At 42.3% G+C, this 13858-nt stretch overlaps 1 protein-coding gene across 1 annotated transcript in view; it reads right to left on the reverse strand.

Moving 5' to 3' along the window:
- Nucleotides 1-13858, reverse strand: part of DNAH12 (dynein axonemal heavy chain 12) — a 1449067-nt gene that overhangs the window by 423054 nt on the left and 1012155 nt on the right. The window contains exons 54-56 of the mRNA XM_085624669.1: nucleotides 7882-8029; nucleotides 7606-7751; nucleotides 919-1133 (exon numbers count right to left, since the gene is read on the reverse strand). Coding sequence (XP_085480795.1) covers nucleotides 919-1133; nucleotides 7606-7751; nucleotides 7882-8029 — 509 coding nt within the window. The remainder of the gene's footprint in view (nucleotides 1-918; nucleotides 1134-7605; nucleotides 7752-7881; nucleotides 8030-13858) is intronic.

The following is a 13858-nucleotide window of genomic DNA, read 5'->3' on the forward strand; positions in this document are numbered from 1 at the left end:
TATTCTTAAGGTGAGGAATCCAAAGGCAGATGTATCCATCAGAAATGGCAAACCATAACAGTGATTACAACAGAAATGATAATGCGCTAAAATGCATGTACAAGCTCTTAAGTAAGATTCCATTGCTATCGTTGTCTATTATACGTGTTCAATGAAAATCAAATAAAAAGAATAGAAAAGCCCACTAAACAGTGTACCACTGAGACCACGAGTTTAAGGTGAGTGTAGAGTTCTACAGGTGCACCGTATGGCAGATTATGAGGTAAAAAAGTCAAATTATACAGCACATTCTTTGACAGCACTATTTTCATCTATTTTCAGATAAAAACTATTTTTTGTGAAAATTGCAAGTATTTGAAAGAATGAGTGGCAAATGCATAATTCTGCATGAAAGGTAAACAAAAACCTAAACATTCTACTTACAGGCAGTATACATTGTTATCTGCTTTTTGATGAAAACAGTGTTTTTAAACTAACAGCTCCAAAATAATTATGCATTACAAAAAGCAGATAACGGATAATGTGTGATATGGTCCTATCTTGCCATTCAGGTGTTGTAGTGACATTTACCAACCACTCAGCCTTCAGCTTGATGCTTTATGATTTCATGAGAACACCTCAATAGCAATAATGTACCATATTACAAAGTAAATCGTAAACTAACACGCAAACAGATATCTATAGATTTACACATGTATATCTATATGCATTAAAAAACACACAGACACACATATAAGCTGGCAAAATAAAATCCACACTTTAACAAAAACATATATGTGCTTAATTTTTACCTTCAGCTTTTCCCATATGCCAGGATTAAGGAGACACATAAAAAGAGTTAGTTTGAAATATGAACTGAATTGACTTTTGCGCAATAAGTTAAACAGCCCTCCTATTTAAATGTCTAGTTTCATGTACCTTGTTTAAATGTCTGTCTGAGAAGTAAAGGCTCGAGTGATGGATCTAGTTCCTCTCCCACATTTTCTAGCAGGAGTGGGGTACCAAACTGAATGCAGTTCTCCAGGGTCCTCATGTAATCTGAATCTGTCAGCTTAATGACATTTAGCTGGTTGTCCTTTTCAGAGTTCTTTATCCATTTGTTTGCTTGGCCTTGGGGGTCAATCATCAAAGGCCTAGAATATAAAATGTGGTGAATACTAAGTCAATATTGCTTGTTCTGGTGCACTGTAAATAAATAAAAATCCTTCCCTATCTTTAGGTGATCAAGCAGGCACTTGTTATGGTTATGCTATCTATTTATGAAACCAAATGCTAGTTTAAAGATTACAAACCTGATTTCTCCGCATTAAAAATAAATCACAACGTGGATTAATCATTATATTGCGATAGTATCATCAGACCGTTACAGATGAAATTTTCTGTACAAATTGGAAGCCTACAATTACTGGATTGCATAAAGGTTGCTAAATGAAACATATTTGTAGTTCTCTTGAAAAATTGGCATATTAAATTACATCTGAGTGCAGTTAATATGTATGCTGCGCCACTGTAAAGGTTTTTATAGACAAGCTGCCCTGGTTCCAATCAGTTACATCTGGTCTTACATTCTTTACTCTCTTTTCTAACTCCAGTGGACATACTGCATGCCCCAGTTGAACCCGGTGAAGGCAATGGCTACCAGTGCCATCATAGGACATCACCACACTCCAGTATGTGTTCCGTCAGCCCCTCTGTAGTGTGCACCTACTCATTCTCTCAGGCCCAATCTGTGTATCCACCAAGCTTTGTTTCCTCTCCTACAGTCACCCCCTAGCCAACATACTCAATCCCTCCCAGCTGGATATGTATACTAAATGCCCTGTCAAGTATCACACCAACTGCTACTTTTTTTCTTACAACTCAACAAACCTAAGACTGACCACATAGCGAAGTAAAGGACATGAACAGGAGACGTTCCTGTATGAACAGTAGCAGTGATGTGGTCTGTCCTCGTTTGCATCCCATTTCCCCTTTTCCTGCCTGCTTACTCAGCTTTTTCCCTAACTGCTCCCCCATTCTTTTTTGAGTTATCCCCTGAGAGAGAGAGAGGGTGGACCCTAGTAGATTGATAGATAGTGATTGGGTTTGGGGAACTGGGCTGGTCCATCCCAACCTTTCGAACCACACCACATGCTAGTAACGAAAAACTGTCCAGGAACTACAAGCTGCAGTCTGTGATTCTTGCTGAGTCCTGTTTCCCGGTTAATCACAGATGACAGTTAATGGTAAGCAGCAGCAGTGAGAAATGGTGAGGGTTGAATGGAGTATGAAGAGGTAACAAGGCACATTAGAAGGATGGAGGTGCATAGGTGACACAGAAGGCACAGGTATTGAATCCTGATTAAGTTCTCTGACTGAGAATGAATATGAAAAGTGATGTTAAGTGATAAACGTGCCATAAAGCAAAAAGCATCATTTTATTAAGATGCCCTTAATCGGTGCTTAATTTGTAAAATATTAAGTGCAGGTGCTCAAATTTTTGTAGGAGGCCACACCCACGTCCCCGGATCCACCCACTTCCTCTCCTGGCTCCACCAACTTCCTCTCCTGGCTCCACCCACTTCCTCTACTGGCTCCACCTGCCTATTTCCCTGATTCCAAAGTGGTCTTGCCTAACAATTAACGACTGGCAGAGGAAGCAGTTGCACAAGACACTACCAGTTGGCAGCTCACCACTTCCAAAACCACTACCCCACACTCAGTTAAGCACACCAATGGATTTGAGCCTGCTCTGCAGGAACGTGAAACTCCAGTGATGACTGCCTGTGTAATCTATGTAGCAGCATTATGGTACGGCACGGTTGGTGAGCTGTCCTGAATAGCGGCCAATTGGACCCATAATGTGTGGTACCTTTAGCCAGTACAAGGCTTTGAAGAACTAGCATTACTCAATGCATTGTAGGACTTCTAGCTTTACTTTATACAATTGCAAGCATGTGTGCTGATGACAGAAAACAGGACTACTTGAATGTGCCACTCAGGGCAAAATAAATATTTTTTTTTAACTTAAAAGCCAGCAGCAGTGGAGGAATAACTGCATCCGTGGGTCCACTCTATAAAAAGTTATTTAACATAATGAGCCATTTCTATGCTTTGCAGATAAATATAACACTGCACACTAGTACAGAGCTGATGGCAGAATAACAAGAAAACCAAGTCTACCTGAATGTGCCACTCGAGTGACACGTTCAGGTAATCTTGCTTTTCTGCCATCAGCTGTGTGCCAGTGTTCAGTGTTATATCTGTCTACAAAGCATTCAAATGGCTTAGTATGCTAAATAACGTTGTATAGTGTGTGGGGCTCACAGCTGCAGTTCTTTCCCCACTGCTACCGGTTTTTAACTTTAAAAAAATATTTATTTCGCCGCGAAAGTTAAAATCCAGCAGAAGTGGAGGAAGAGCTGCAGCCCTGAGCCCCACATACTATAAAATGTTATTTAGCATAATCAGGCACTTGAATGCTTTGTAGACACATATAACACTGAACACTGGCACACAGGTGATTAGAGAAAAACAAGATTACCTGAACATGCCACTCAAGGCAATTTTGTGTTGAGTGGCAGGGTTCAGATAATCTTGTATTTCTGCCATCAGCTTTGTACTAGTGTTCAGTGTTATGTGTCTACAAAGCATTCAAATTGCTTATTTTGGTAAATAACGTTTTATCGTGTGGGGCCCACAGCTGCTGTTCTTCTGTCACTGCTGCTGGCTTTTAACTTTAAAACAAGATTTCGCTGCAAAAGCTAAAAGCCAGCAGCAGTGGAAGAAGAGCTGCAACCAAGGGCCCCACACTATAAAACGTTATTCAGCATAACAATACCTTTAAAAGCTTACATTGCAGAAAAATATAATACTGGTGAAAGGGCATACTTACTGGCACTGCGGAACAGCCTTTTTAGTTTTAACTAATGTGCGAGGGAGGAGGCCTGCAGCACGACACACTGATTGCCTCCGTCTTCATATAATGATTAAGGCGGCAGGTGCGCAGTATGGTGGGCGGGCCTGGGTGAAAACACTTCTCATTGGTCCAATTTGGGCCACAAACTTGATGATTCGACAAGGAGGGACGGGGCCAGGCTACTAATATATTTTGCAATCGTTTATTGGTAGTGCAGTATACTGGCGAGCTACCAATGAATGACTGCAAAATTGAAATGGGTTGTGACGGTGTTGGTTACCTACTCTGAGGCAGGGACACACCAGTTTCAGTTTCTGGCGGTAATGTTCTGTGTGTGGCTTATATTTAGGTGGGCGGCCGAGCAGCTGTATCCAGTATGAAATGATTTCTGCGCATGCATTCATGTGCGATATCAGCTCTTCATGGAGATTGGGGGGGGGGGGGGACTGGAACAGTGGCAGCTACTCAGAGCAGCGCGCCACCAATAAAAATATGATTTATAATGCATGTGGACTCAACTAACTGTAGACCCGGCCCTGGGAAATAAGTGCTGGTGCTAAGCACCAGAAGGCACCGGCACAAACTAAGCACTGCCCTTAATTGAACAAAAGTGTGGAAGAATATCTAAGAGGTTAATAAAAGATGAGCAGGATCACAGAATTGAGCTCCAAAGCCTTAACCTTGAGGTAAAGGGAAAGAGGGTCCATAAAGTTCAATGCTGTGCATCATCTGGAATTTGGAAGAGATCAGTGAGGTGGCTGTATGATAAAGGATCTCTCGGGAAACACTTACACCACACAAATGTCCACAAACCAAACAGGTGTTATTTGGCAACAGGCCTCGCAAACTCCTCCATCTTTACCATCTCTAACATCTAACACAGAAAAGCCTCTGTTCACTCTCACCGACTAAATCATTTTTGTCAGATTATAGTGTAAGGAATATATATCATAGTCTGATCAAATGATCATTATAGATATAGACCAGATAGAGCTTACTCCAGCTATCTCGGGATGCAGCCCTGTCTATAATTAAAGCATTCCCCATGCTGCAACTTATACGTATTTACAATTGCTGGTGAAGGCTCAAAAGCTGCAAATGCAAACCTAAAAGAACGTCAAAAAAGACATATTCAAGCCCAAATACTCATGTTCTGTTTTTAATAAGCTGGACTAAGCAGATGCTTTTGACTCCGCCGTCTTTAAACAAGAAGACGGTCGCTCAGACCAAAATAGGCACTGATCTGAGGTCCTGCATAAATCTGTTGCCAATTTCCATGGTAGCAGTGTGGCATGCACATTTACAAGCTCCAATTTTGAATGTGACTAAAAAAAACACACACATTCAAAGAGTGACATTGCAAACAGCAAGACATGTGATGACTTAGTGTGGAGGCCCTAGTCTTACATCCTGTACTAAATATTCTAATTTAATGACCTCAAAACATTCTGAAATATAAACGCTCGATGCCCGCTTATCAAAAATATGAAGATTAGGAACCAAATTAATGATCATCTAATTGAATAATCACAAAAATTTCTAGAGCTGCATGTTTTGAAAATTGGAAAACCCTTTGCACCAAATTCTGTGTTGGTTTACTGACAAGGATGAGTTGGTTCTAGAGGAAAGAACTAACTTCAAAACATTAAAAAGTGCCCACAACCATGAATGGGAAGTCAAGAAGTTTGTATTATCATAGGATATTGCAAACAAAATGTACCTGAGGCCCTGCCAGTGAAGCGGAAAAAGACATCCAAAGTGAAACTGATTTTGCATGACTGAATTGGCATGTCTGTTCGCATTATTGTGGTTCTAATTCAGTTTAGGAATATGATCCACGTGTATTGCACTATCACTAGTACAATCAAGAATCTCATAATCCTACTCCCCTTTTTTGACCATGTGTTTTTTAAAATCCTTGATCGGCCCTTCCAGCCATTCTGCTTGATATGTTCTCATCTGTTATTTGCTGCTCCCAACCTTTTCTATGAAAAGACAAACAGGCCAAACTCTTTTGGAGAAAAAAGTGAAATCTGAAAATTAGGTGGGAAAAGATCAGGAAAAGTGCAAGGTGGGTCTGACAGCTGGTGAAATAAAGCTTGTAATGCTCCAGCAAAATGTTTACATACCAAGACGTAATGCCATAGTATCTCCTTGGGCTGTTCTGAAGAAGTCCCCAGCCTTCTATTTCTTCAGATAATATTTATTATTCATTTATCATTTTCAGATATGGATAAAGGTATTTGGTGAACTTGTCTATTTCTCCTTGGTATAACATAAATAATCCTTGAATTGCCCCTTTATCTGCATTCATTCCATATTTGTTGATGCTTTATTAGCCTGACTATCATTGGAATGTTGCTGATGAGTGGCAATCTTACATTCAATGGGTGTTCGACATACAAACAAATCAATTTCTTAGGAGGCAGAAAAATACAGCTGGTGTTCAGAACTGTTAAATTCCCACCTGATCTGCTGAAAGGTGAGGGGGTATCATGAGGAGCCAACTGTTAAAGCTCAATGGTATGTGGGCAAGACAGCTGTCAGCATCACTCCCAATTATCTAATCAACACAAGACAATAAAAACACACACACACCAGCCACAAAATGAATAATGCAGGTACATAACAATAGTAACTGTTAACATTCAAAGCACTGATATTGGCAGAGTCAGTTTATCCATTCCATTGCAGCCAAGTGCATGAAGCTGCCCAGAAAGCAATCTCAACAATATGGTCAGCTCCCAAATTGCCTTTTACAAAAAGATAAAGATACAAAACGTGACCTACAGCTAGAACCAAGTTTAGTACTACATATACACAATTGAATTCTATGTTCAGTTTCGTGGTTAAAGTTTAAGTATTCTAATGCTCTGAACTAACCAAAGATGTTATGGCATGTTGGTACATTAGATTGTTACACTTTAAATATCCGGTATGCCCCTTTCTCTTATCTGTCTTAAGCCAATTCAATGAGGTTCTTACAACTACTCAACTTAACCCCTGGAAAAGAATGAAAGCCTCTGACCTCTTGAAGTCCTAAAGGGTACTCAATGGTCCCCCCAATCACTATCGACTATAGGGAAAAGCGCCCTGTGAGAGGGCAGACCAACACTACAATAAAAGCCACTTGAAGGGGAACAGTTAATGTGTTAAAGATATCAGGTGTTTACAAAGTGTTGTAACTTGGTAAAATTTGAAGAGATTTCAACGCTGTACACGAAATTCTTAAATGAGGATACTGCATTTGAAGCTTCTCATGGACAGAACTTCCCCTCTATTCAGAATTGTTAAAATGTGCGCGGCACAATAAGTAACATTGTTATTGGTGAGCACCCACCCTCATTGAACGCTTTGAGTTGCACAAACATAATTTGCTTTCTTGTGTGTTCTCAGAGGTACAGTCTTGTTTTTGCTACCACAAGATTGCAGACAAAATGAGAAACTATTGAGGTTATGATGTTTAAAAAAAGGAATAAGCATTTTAAGAGGTTTTAAATTCCTTTTTGTATAGAAGAAACTCTGGTGGGTGGTCATGCGACATATGAAAATGTATCACTTATCAAAGAATCAATAAGATCCCTATGGCTTAGTGTATCAACTTTTAAACTAGTGCTACATGTAAATTGTATATAAAGCGTAAATACATTTTTTAAGTGTTACTTTCCATTAGCACCTGACAGTAGTCAGGTCTTTAGGATACTTACCAACGCCTAGAGTTGCCAACAATCACACCATTGTCAATAGAAAAGTTATCAGTTGGTAAGCCTGCAATGTTCCAAGCTCTGATCTTTATTGGATCTCCAAGAGTCTTACTGAGAGAAAAATCCTCAGAACCAGGGATATGCTTGCTCTGAAAGAAACACATTATTTTGGAAATTATTGCACAAAATATTATGTGGAAAGAAAGCACAAACTTGTGAGACCGATATCCATTTGTTTCTGTACCATGTTTCCATGAAGTGTTAGAAAAAACAGCATACCTTGCACAAATGACTCCAATCCTTGGTACACTCCTGTCGAAAACCAGCAGTGAAAGCACCAAGGTAAGCGATCACTCCTGCTGATATAAGAACATCGCCTGTCAAGTTATCATATGTGTGTTGAAGATCATCTGCAGCTTTTGACCATCTATGGTTGAAAATGAAATGTTGTTACTTCATTGAGTCAAAGGACTACTTATTATTTACGACAAAGATCAAGGGGTTAAATTGCCAGCTCTTTGGGTCTTGCGTGCCACTCATAAAATCCTATCACCTGATTAGTCTGTTATGTAATTTAATGTGCATAGTGAAGTTGCACTTTTCAAAGACACTCACTGAACATACAGCATCACTCCTCAAATCCTGGTTAGCCAGATGATTGCACTGTACATGTTACTGGCAGAATCTTTTCAATCTACAGCATCAGGGGCAGGGCAATTAAAGGTGTAGCTTTGGAAGACAGGTTCTGTTAAGAATGTAGCTACAAAAAGGGTTTGACACGTATGGGTTTTGAAGCTAGAGTAAACAATTTTCATAGCATATCATGTTAGAAACACACTCATGATGTAGGTTTCTTAGATTAATACATAAATATCTATGAAAGAAATGGAACATTTAAATAATGGTTCCAGAATGCAGTGCACATTTCAGCATACAGTGCACACTTTTAACAATTAGTACCACCTGAGAAAACTGTTATCAGTCACAAAATTTAAGAAACAAATCCACACATTGAAATGAGCTAAAAATAGTTAACATCAGACATAAATAGTAATAGCAGTATCCAAATATGGAACCATTTTATATGCCGGTAACTCATTCTAGAAGGTTCAAAGTTACACAAAGCGGATGGCATCCTGAAGGGCTTACAAAATTAAAAAAGAATTTTTAAAAACCATTCACTGCAGTATATAATATGGCTGATCTAGAAACACAAATAAACATACTATGGTTTAAGTGAAAATAATCACCAATTTAAACATATGAAAGATAGACAAGATTTGTGCATACATGGAATTAGCATGGGTGCACCCAGTCCAGACCGGGACTGTGTACGCGGTTAGAAAAATAGTCATCAGTGCACGCACAGAAAAGAAACACAGAGCAGTGATTCTACTGCCACCCGGTTTTGTGCAATTGTAAGAGGGGTGCTAATTTGTTTTGTAAACAAATTTTATTGAGTTCTTCAGATCAATAACACTAATGGCATATAAAGGCCTATTCCTAATAATATCCCCTTCGAAGGTCCCTACGAGCATACAATTCTAAGGCCTATAAGTAAAGCCCATTACCCATATTGACACATTACCACAGAATAACTGAATCGAAGTGGAAAATTAGACATTAATAAAGGGGAATACCCCTCCCTATTCCACAATGCCCTCAAGCTATAGCCACATCATGAGTCACAACAATGCTACTCTAATGGAACTCCCAGCCTTCCCCCTCCCCACCCATCCCCCAGGCATGTGACTTCCAGAACAACACTTTACAGTCAATAGACATCAGATATGGACAGTTGGTGGTAGCCCAGTAACCTAATAGTGAGAGCATGTGCGCGCTGCTAATTTGCGCTCGCCTATCATGTGAACGCCAGGGGTGACAGTATCGCTGCAGCTATGTACTATAGTGGCGCTGTTCTATCTCCGGTATGACTGGCTCTGTGTCTTCTTCGCTATCAGTGTCCGGGTCTTTCAGTAATCCCACCAAGTGTTCCCATGCTCTGGCCGCTTCCAACGCTTTCTCACTCCCCGTTCTCTTTGCTAGTTGCAGCCGCACTATCCCATCACATTCCGCCCATTTAATGAACTCCTTCTTCCATCTGGCTACGTTGGGGGCCCCTCTCGCCTTCCAGTGCATCGTAAGTTCCCTCTTGGCCAGCAATAGGCCCATGTCTATGAACTTGCTAGTGATCTCAGTTTTAGTCATGTGGGGAAACCAATGCAGCACACAAGGCCCCATTGCCAGCCCCAGGTCTCTGTCTGTCACATCGTTCAACAGGGTGACTACCTCATTCCAATAACTGGCTAGCAGTGTGCACCCCCATATCATGTGAGGGAAATCCGCTCCCTCCCCTCGACATCATGGACATTCATCTGTGTCCGTATCAAAGTATGTTTTGATTTTTGCCGGGGTGAGGTAGGCTCTATGCAAAATTTAAAAGTGTACCAGCTGAAAACGAGCATTCCTGGTGCTCTTCCCCGCCCGTGCCACTATTTTGGCTCAGGCCCTATCTGATATCTCTTCCCCCACATCTACTTCCCACTTGCGCTTAAGGACATCTAAGGGTGCCAGCTTTTCCTGCGTCATACGCTTGTATAGGCACGTGACCGCCTTATATTTCCTCGCAGCAGTCACAATGTATTGACAACCCAGAGAAGTCCTAGGTTCAGTCTGACCCTCCTTCTAGTGCGCACGGATAGCCGCAGTAAGCACCGCGTGGAGCAAGAAGTCACCCCCTCTTAAGTCGAACCGCTCCTGCAAATCATGGAAGGGCAGCATGTTCCCATCCTCATACAGATCTCCAATAGTGGTCAACCCCTTCTTTTCCCAGTCGCTCAAATGCCACCAGGAGCCTCCGTGGGGAAGTGCCTCACACATAGAGAGCGTAATATCAGGGGCATACAGCACTGTCATACCTGCTCGTTTTAAACTCCGCCTCCAGCACTGCCTTGCTGTCCTAAGGTCCTCCGGGAGGGCACTAATCCGGATAGGGAGGTCCAATAGGATTTGAGAGATCAGTCTCAATTCCGGGGCTCCTCCTCTTTCCTCCTCTGGGCCACGCAGTCATGCTGCCATTCTTTGCGTTAGCCATTGCAGCTGCGCAGCTAAGTAATAGGTTTCAAAGTCAGGAACAGTCCATCCACCCTCCAATCTTGGATGCATTAATACAGTCAGGGCAACCCGCCGTCTCCCAGTACCCCATAAAAAGCCTGTAATCATGGACCTGAGTTGCTTAAAAATCCGCGCAGGGATCCAGATTGGCAGGGTCCCAAAGTAATATAACAGTCGGGGGAGGGCCACCATTTTAAGTAAGGCGAAACCAAAGGTGATGATGGACGGAGCGTTTGAGCAAATGAAACACTCACCCCCAGTCAACTGATCTGGGTTTAATCCATCATCATTCTTTAGCTCACTCCACCACCCCAGTTCAGACATGGCCATATGCAAATCAGTCTGACCCAGTGCCACATGGGAACAGTCCAGCCCGAACTGCCAAGCTATGTCTTCCCTGGACCAGAAACAAGCATCCTGGGACCGGTTTCGGGTTCATAACCCTCATCAGCCAGGCTATCTTGAATCCAGTGGCAAAGTGAGCAAGGGACCCACGTCTGGGCATACCCTGCCAACTTAGGGCGAACAAAGCGATACCAAAGGGGATGATGGACGGTGCGTTTGAGCAAATCAAACACTCACCCCCAGTCAACTGATCTGGGTTTAATCCATTATCATTCTTTAGCTCACTCCACCACCCCAGTTCAGACATGGCCATATGCAAATCAGTCTGACCGTGTGCCACATGGGAACAGTCCAGCCCGAACTGCCAAGCCATGTCTTCCCTGGCCAGGAAACAAGCATCCTGGGACCGGTTTCGGGTTCATAACCCTCATCAGCCAGGCTATCTTGAATCCAGTGGCAAAGTGAGCAAGGGACCCACGTCTGGGCATACCCAGCCAACTTAGGGCGAACAAAGCGATACCAAAGGGGATGATGGACGGTGCGTTTGAGCAAATCAAACACTCACCCCCAGTCAACTGATCTGGGTTTAATATATCATCATTCTTTAGCTCACTCCACCACCCCAGTTCAGACATGGCCATATGCAAATCAGTCTGACCCTGTGCCACATGGGAACAGTCCAGCCCGAACTGCCAAGCCATGTCTTCCCTGGACCGGAAACAAGCATCCTGGGACCGGTTTCGGGTTCATAACCCTCATCAGCCAGGCTATCTTGAATCCAGTGGCAAAGTGAGAAAGGGAGCAAGGGACCCACGTCTGGGCACACCCTGCCAACTTAGGGCGAACAAGGGGATACCAAAGGGGATGATGGACGGAGCGTTTGAGCAAATCAAACACTCAAGCTATCCTGGCTGAAGAGGGGTGAAACCCCGAAACCGGTCCTAGGATGCTTGTTTCCAGTCCAGGGAGGACCTGGCCTGGCAGTTCGGGCCGGAACATTCCCATGGGGCAAAGGGTCAAGGCTGATTTGCATATAGCTGGGTCCAAACTGGAATGGCATGGTGAGCAAAAAAACGATGGATTTAGGCCCATATCTCTGTACTTGGGTGAATGTATGACATTGTTCTGCATTCTGTCCATCAACAGTTCTTTTTGCATTTGTCACCCGTGTGGGACGGGTATGCTCAGACATGAGTCCCGTGCTCTCCATGCCACTGGAATCAAGCTATCCTGGCTGAAGAGGGGTGAAACCCCGAAACCGGTCGAAGGATGCTTGTTTTCAGTCCAGGGAGGACCTGGCCTGGCAGTTCGGGCTGGACTGTTCCCATGGGGCACAGGTGCAAGACTGATTTGCATATAGCTGTGTCCAGAATGGGATGGTGAGCAAAAAAATGATGGATTTATGCCCAGATCTCTGTACTGGGGTGAATGTATGACATTGTTCTGCATTCTGTCTGTTAGAACTGGGGTCACCAATTCCGACACAGTAGCTTGGTGCGAGGTAGGAAGGCACCCGAAGGCTCTTTGTAAAGCAGTTGTGCAGCACTCACTCTCACAGATTCAGCCTTGCACACACAATGAAGGACACGACACCAAGTGGTTTGATGAAGACAAAATTCTTTTTCTACTTCAAAAGGGGGGAAAATCAATTCATTTCAGGGATAGGCGGGCAGATGCAAGGCAACCATAAATTCATTCACGTCATTGGATCAAGGCTCTTCAATGTAACAATCAGTGTACTCAAGGATAGGGAAGGTAATTAAAAGTAGCAATCAGTTCATTTAAGGGACTAAACCAATAGTCAAACAGCAAAATTAGGCAGTTAGGGAAGACACCAGCTGCACCACCCTCCTATACACACATATATGAACAGAATTTGTAAATTCAGTTTGCCCACCTCTTTGGTCCACTGCCTTAAGACCATACAAATCTAGAACATATAAATAGCACAAAGAGAGGCAAAAACTCCAAAGTGTAAAAACTGTACAGTAGACACTTGAGTCCAAATTGTTCATTAGTACAAAAATATTTTCTTTAATGTTGCATGACGATCGTATATAGCAGCAGCAAGACAGCCAATGCATTTCGCCCGACAACGGGCTTCCTCAGGGATGTAAAGAGTAACATAAAACATATATCTCATAACAGCATATAATGTGGCTTGCTTGACAAACAGTATAAAAAAAAAAACTAAGATTTAAATTATCAATAAAACTTAGATCCAACTTCTGTTATAGATACCAGAAGTGAGAAGGAACGGAGGAGAGAAAAATCCATAAGAACCCAAATTAAACAATTAATTCCAATGAAAAATTGAAAATAGAATCACCAGGTGAATTTTTAGAAAAAGACCAAATGGAGCCCAAATAGAACCCAAAGTGTAATCCTAGAAAGATTCATAATGATTGGTTACCAACACAAACAATACATTAATCAGTTTGGGCGATTTAAGAGCATCTCATCACCCATATGCAAAATCCAATACAATCTAAAAGTGTGGAGACTAGGATATAAAGCCTTGTGCCCAGGTTTACCTTGCAAGCTTTAGATAACAAGTCAACCCGTCCTAACCCGCGCCGTGGAGTACTTATAGAGTAAAGCCAACCACTGTTTGTCCCCCAACCCAAATCCGGCCATGACATGGAACAGATAGGGCCACTCCAAACTGTAAAACACTTTTTCTATATCAACAGCAAATACTGCAGCAGCGTTTTTCAGATAGGAGTCTGCTTCGAGTACCTGCAGCAGTCGCTGAATATTTAAGGGCGTATTCCGAGCGGGAATAAAGCCAGCTTGA

This window comes from Triturus cristatus, chromosome 9, assembly GCF_964204655.1.
Source record: "Triturus cristatus chromosome 9, aTriCri1.1, whole genome shotgun sequence".
NCBI classification, from domain to species: domain Eukaryota; kingdom Metazoa; phylum Chordata; class Amphibia; order Caudata; family Salamandridae; genus Triturus; species Triturus cristatus.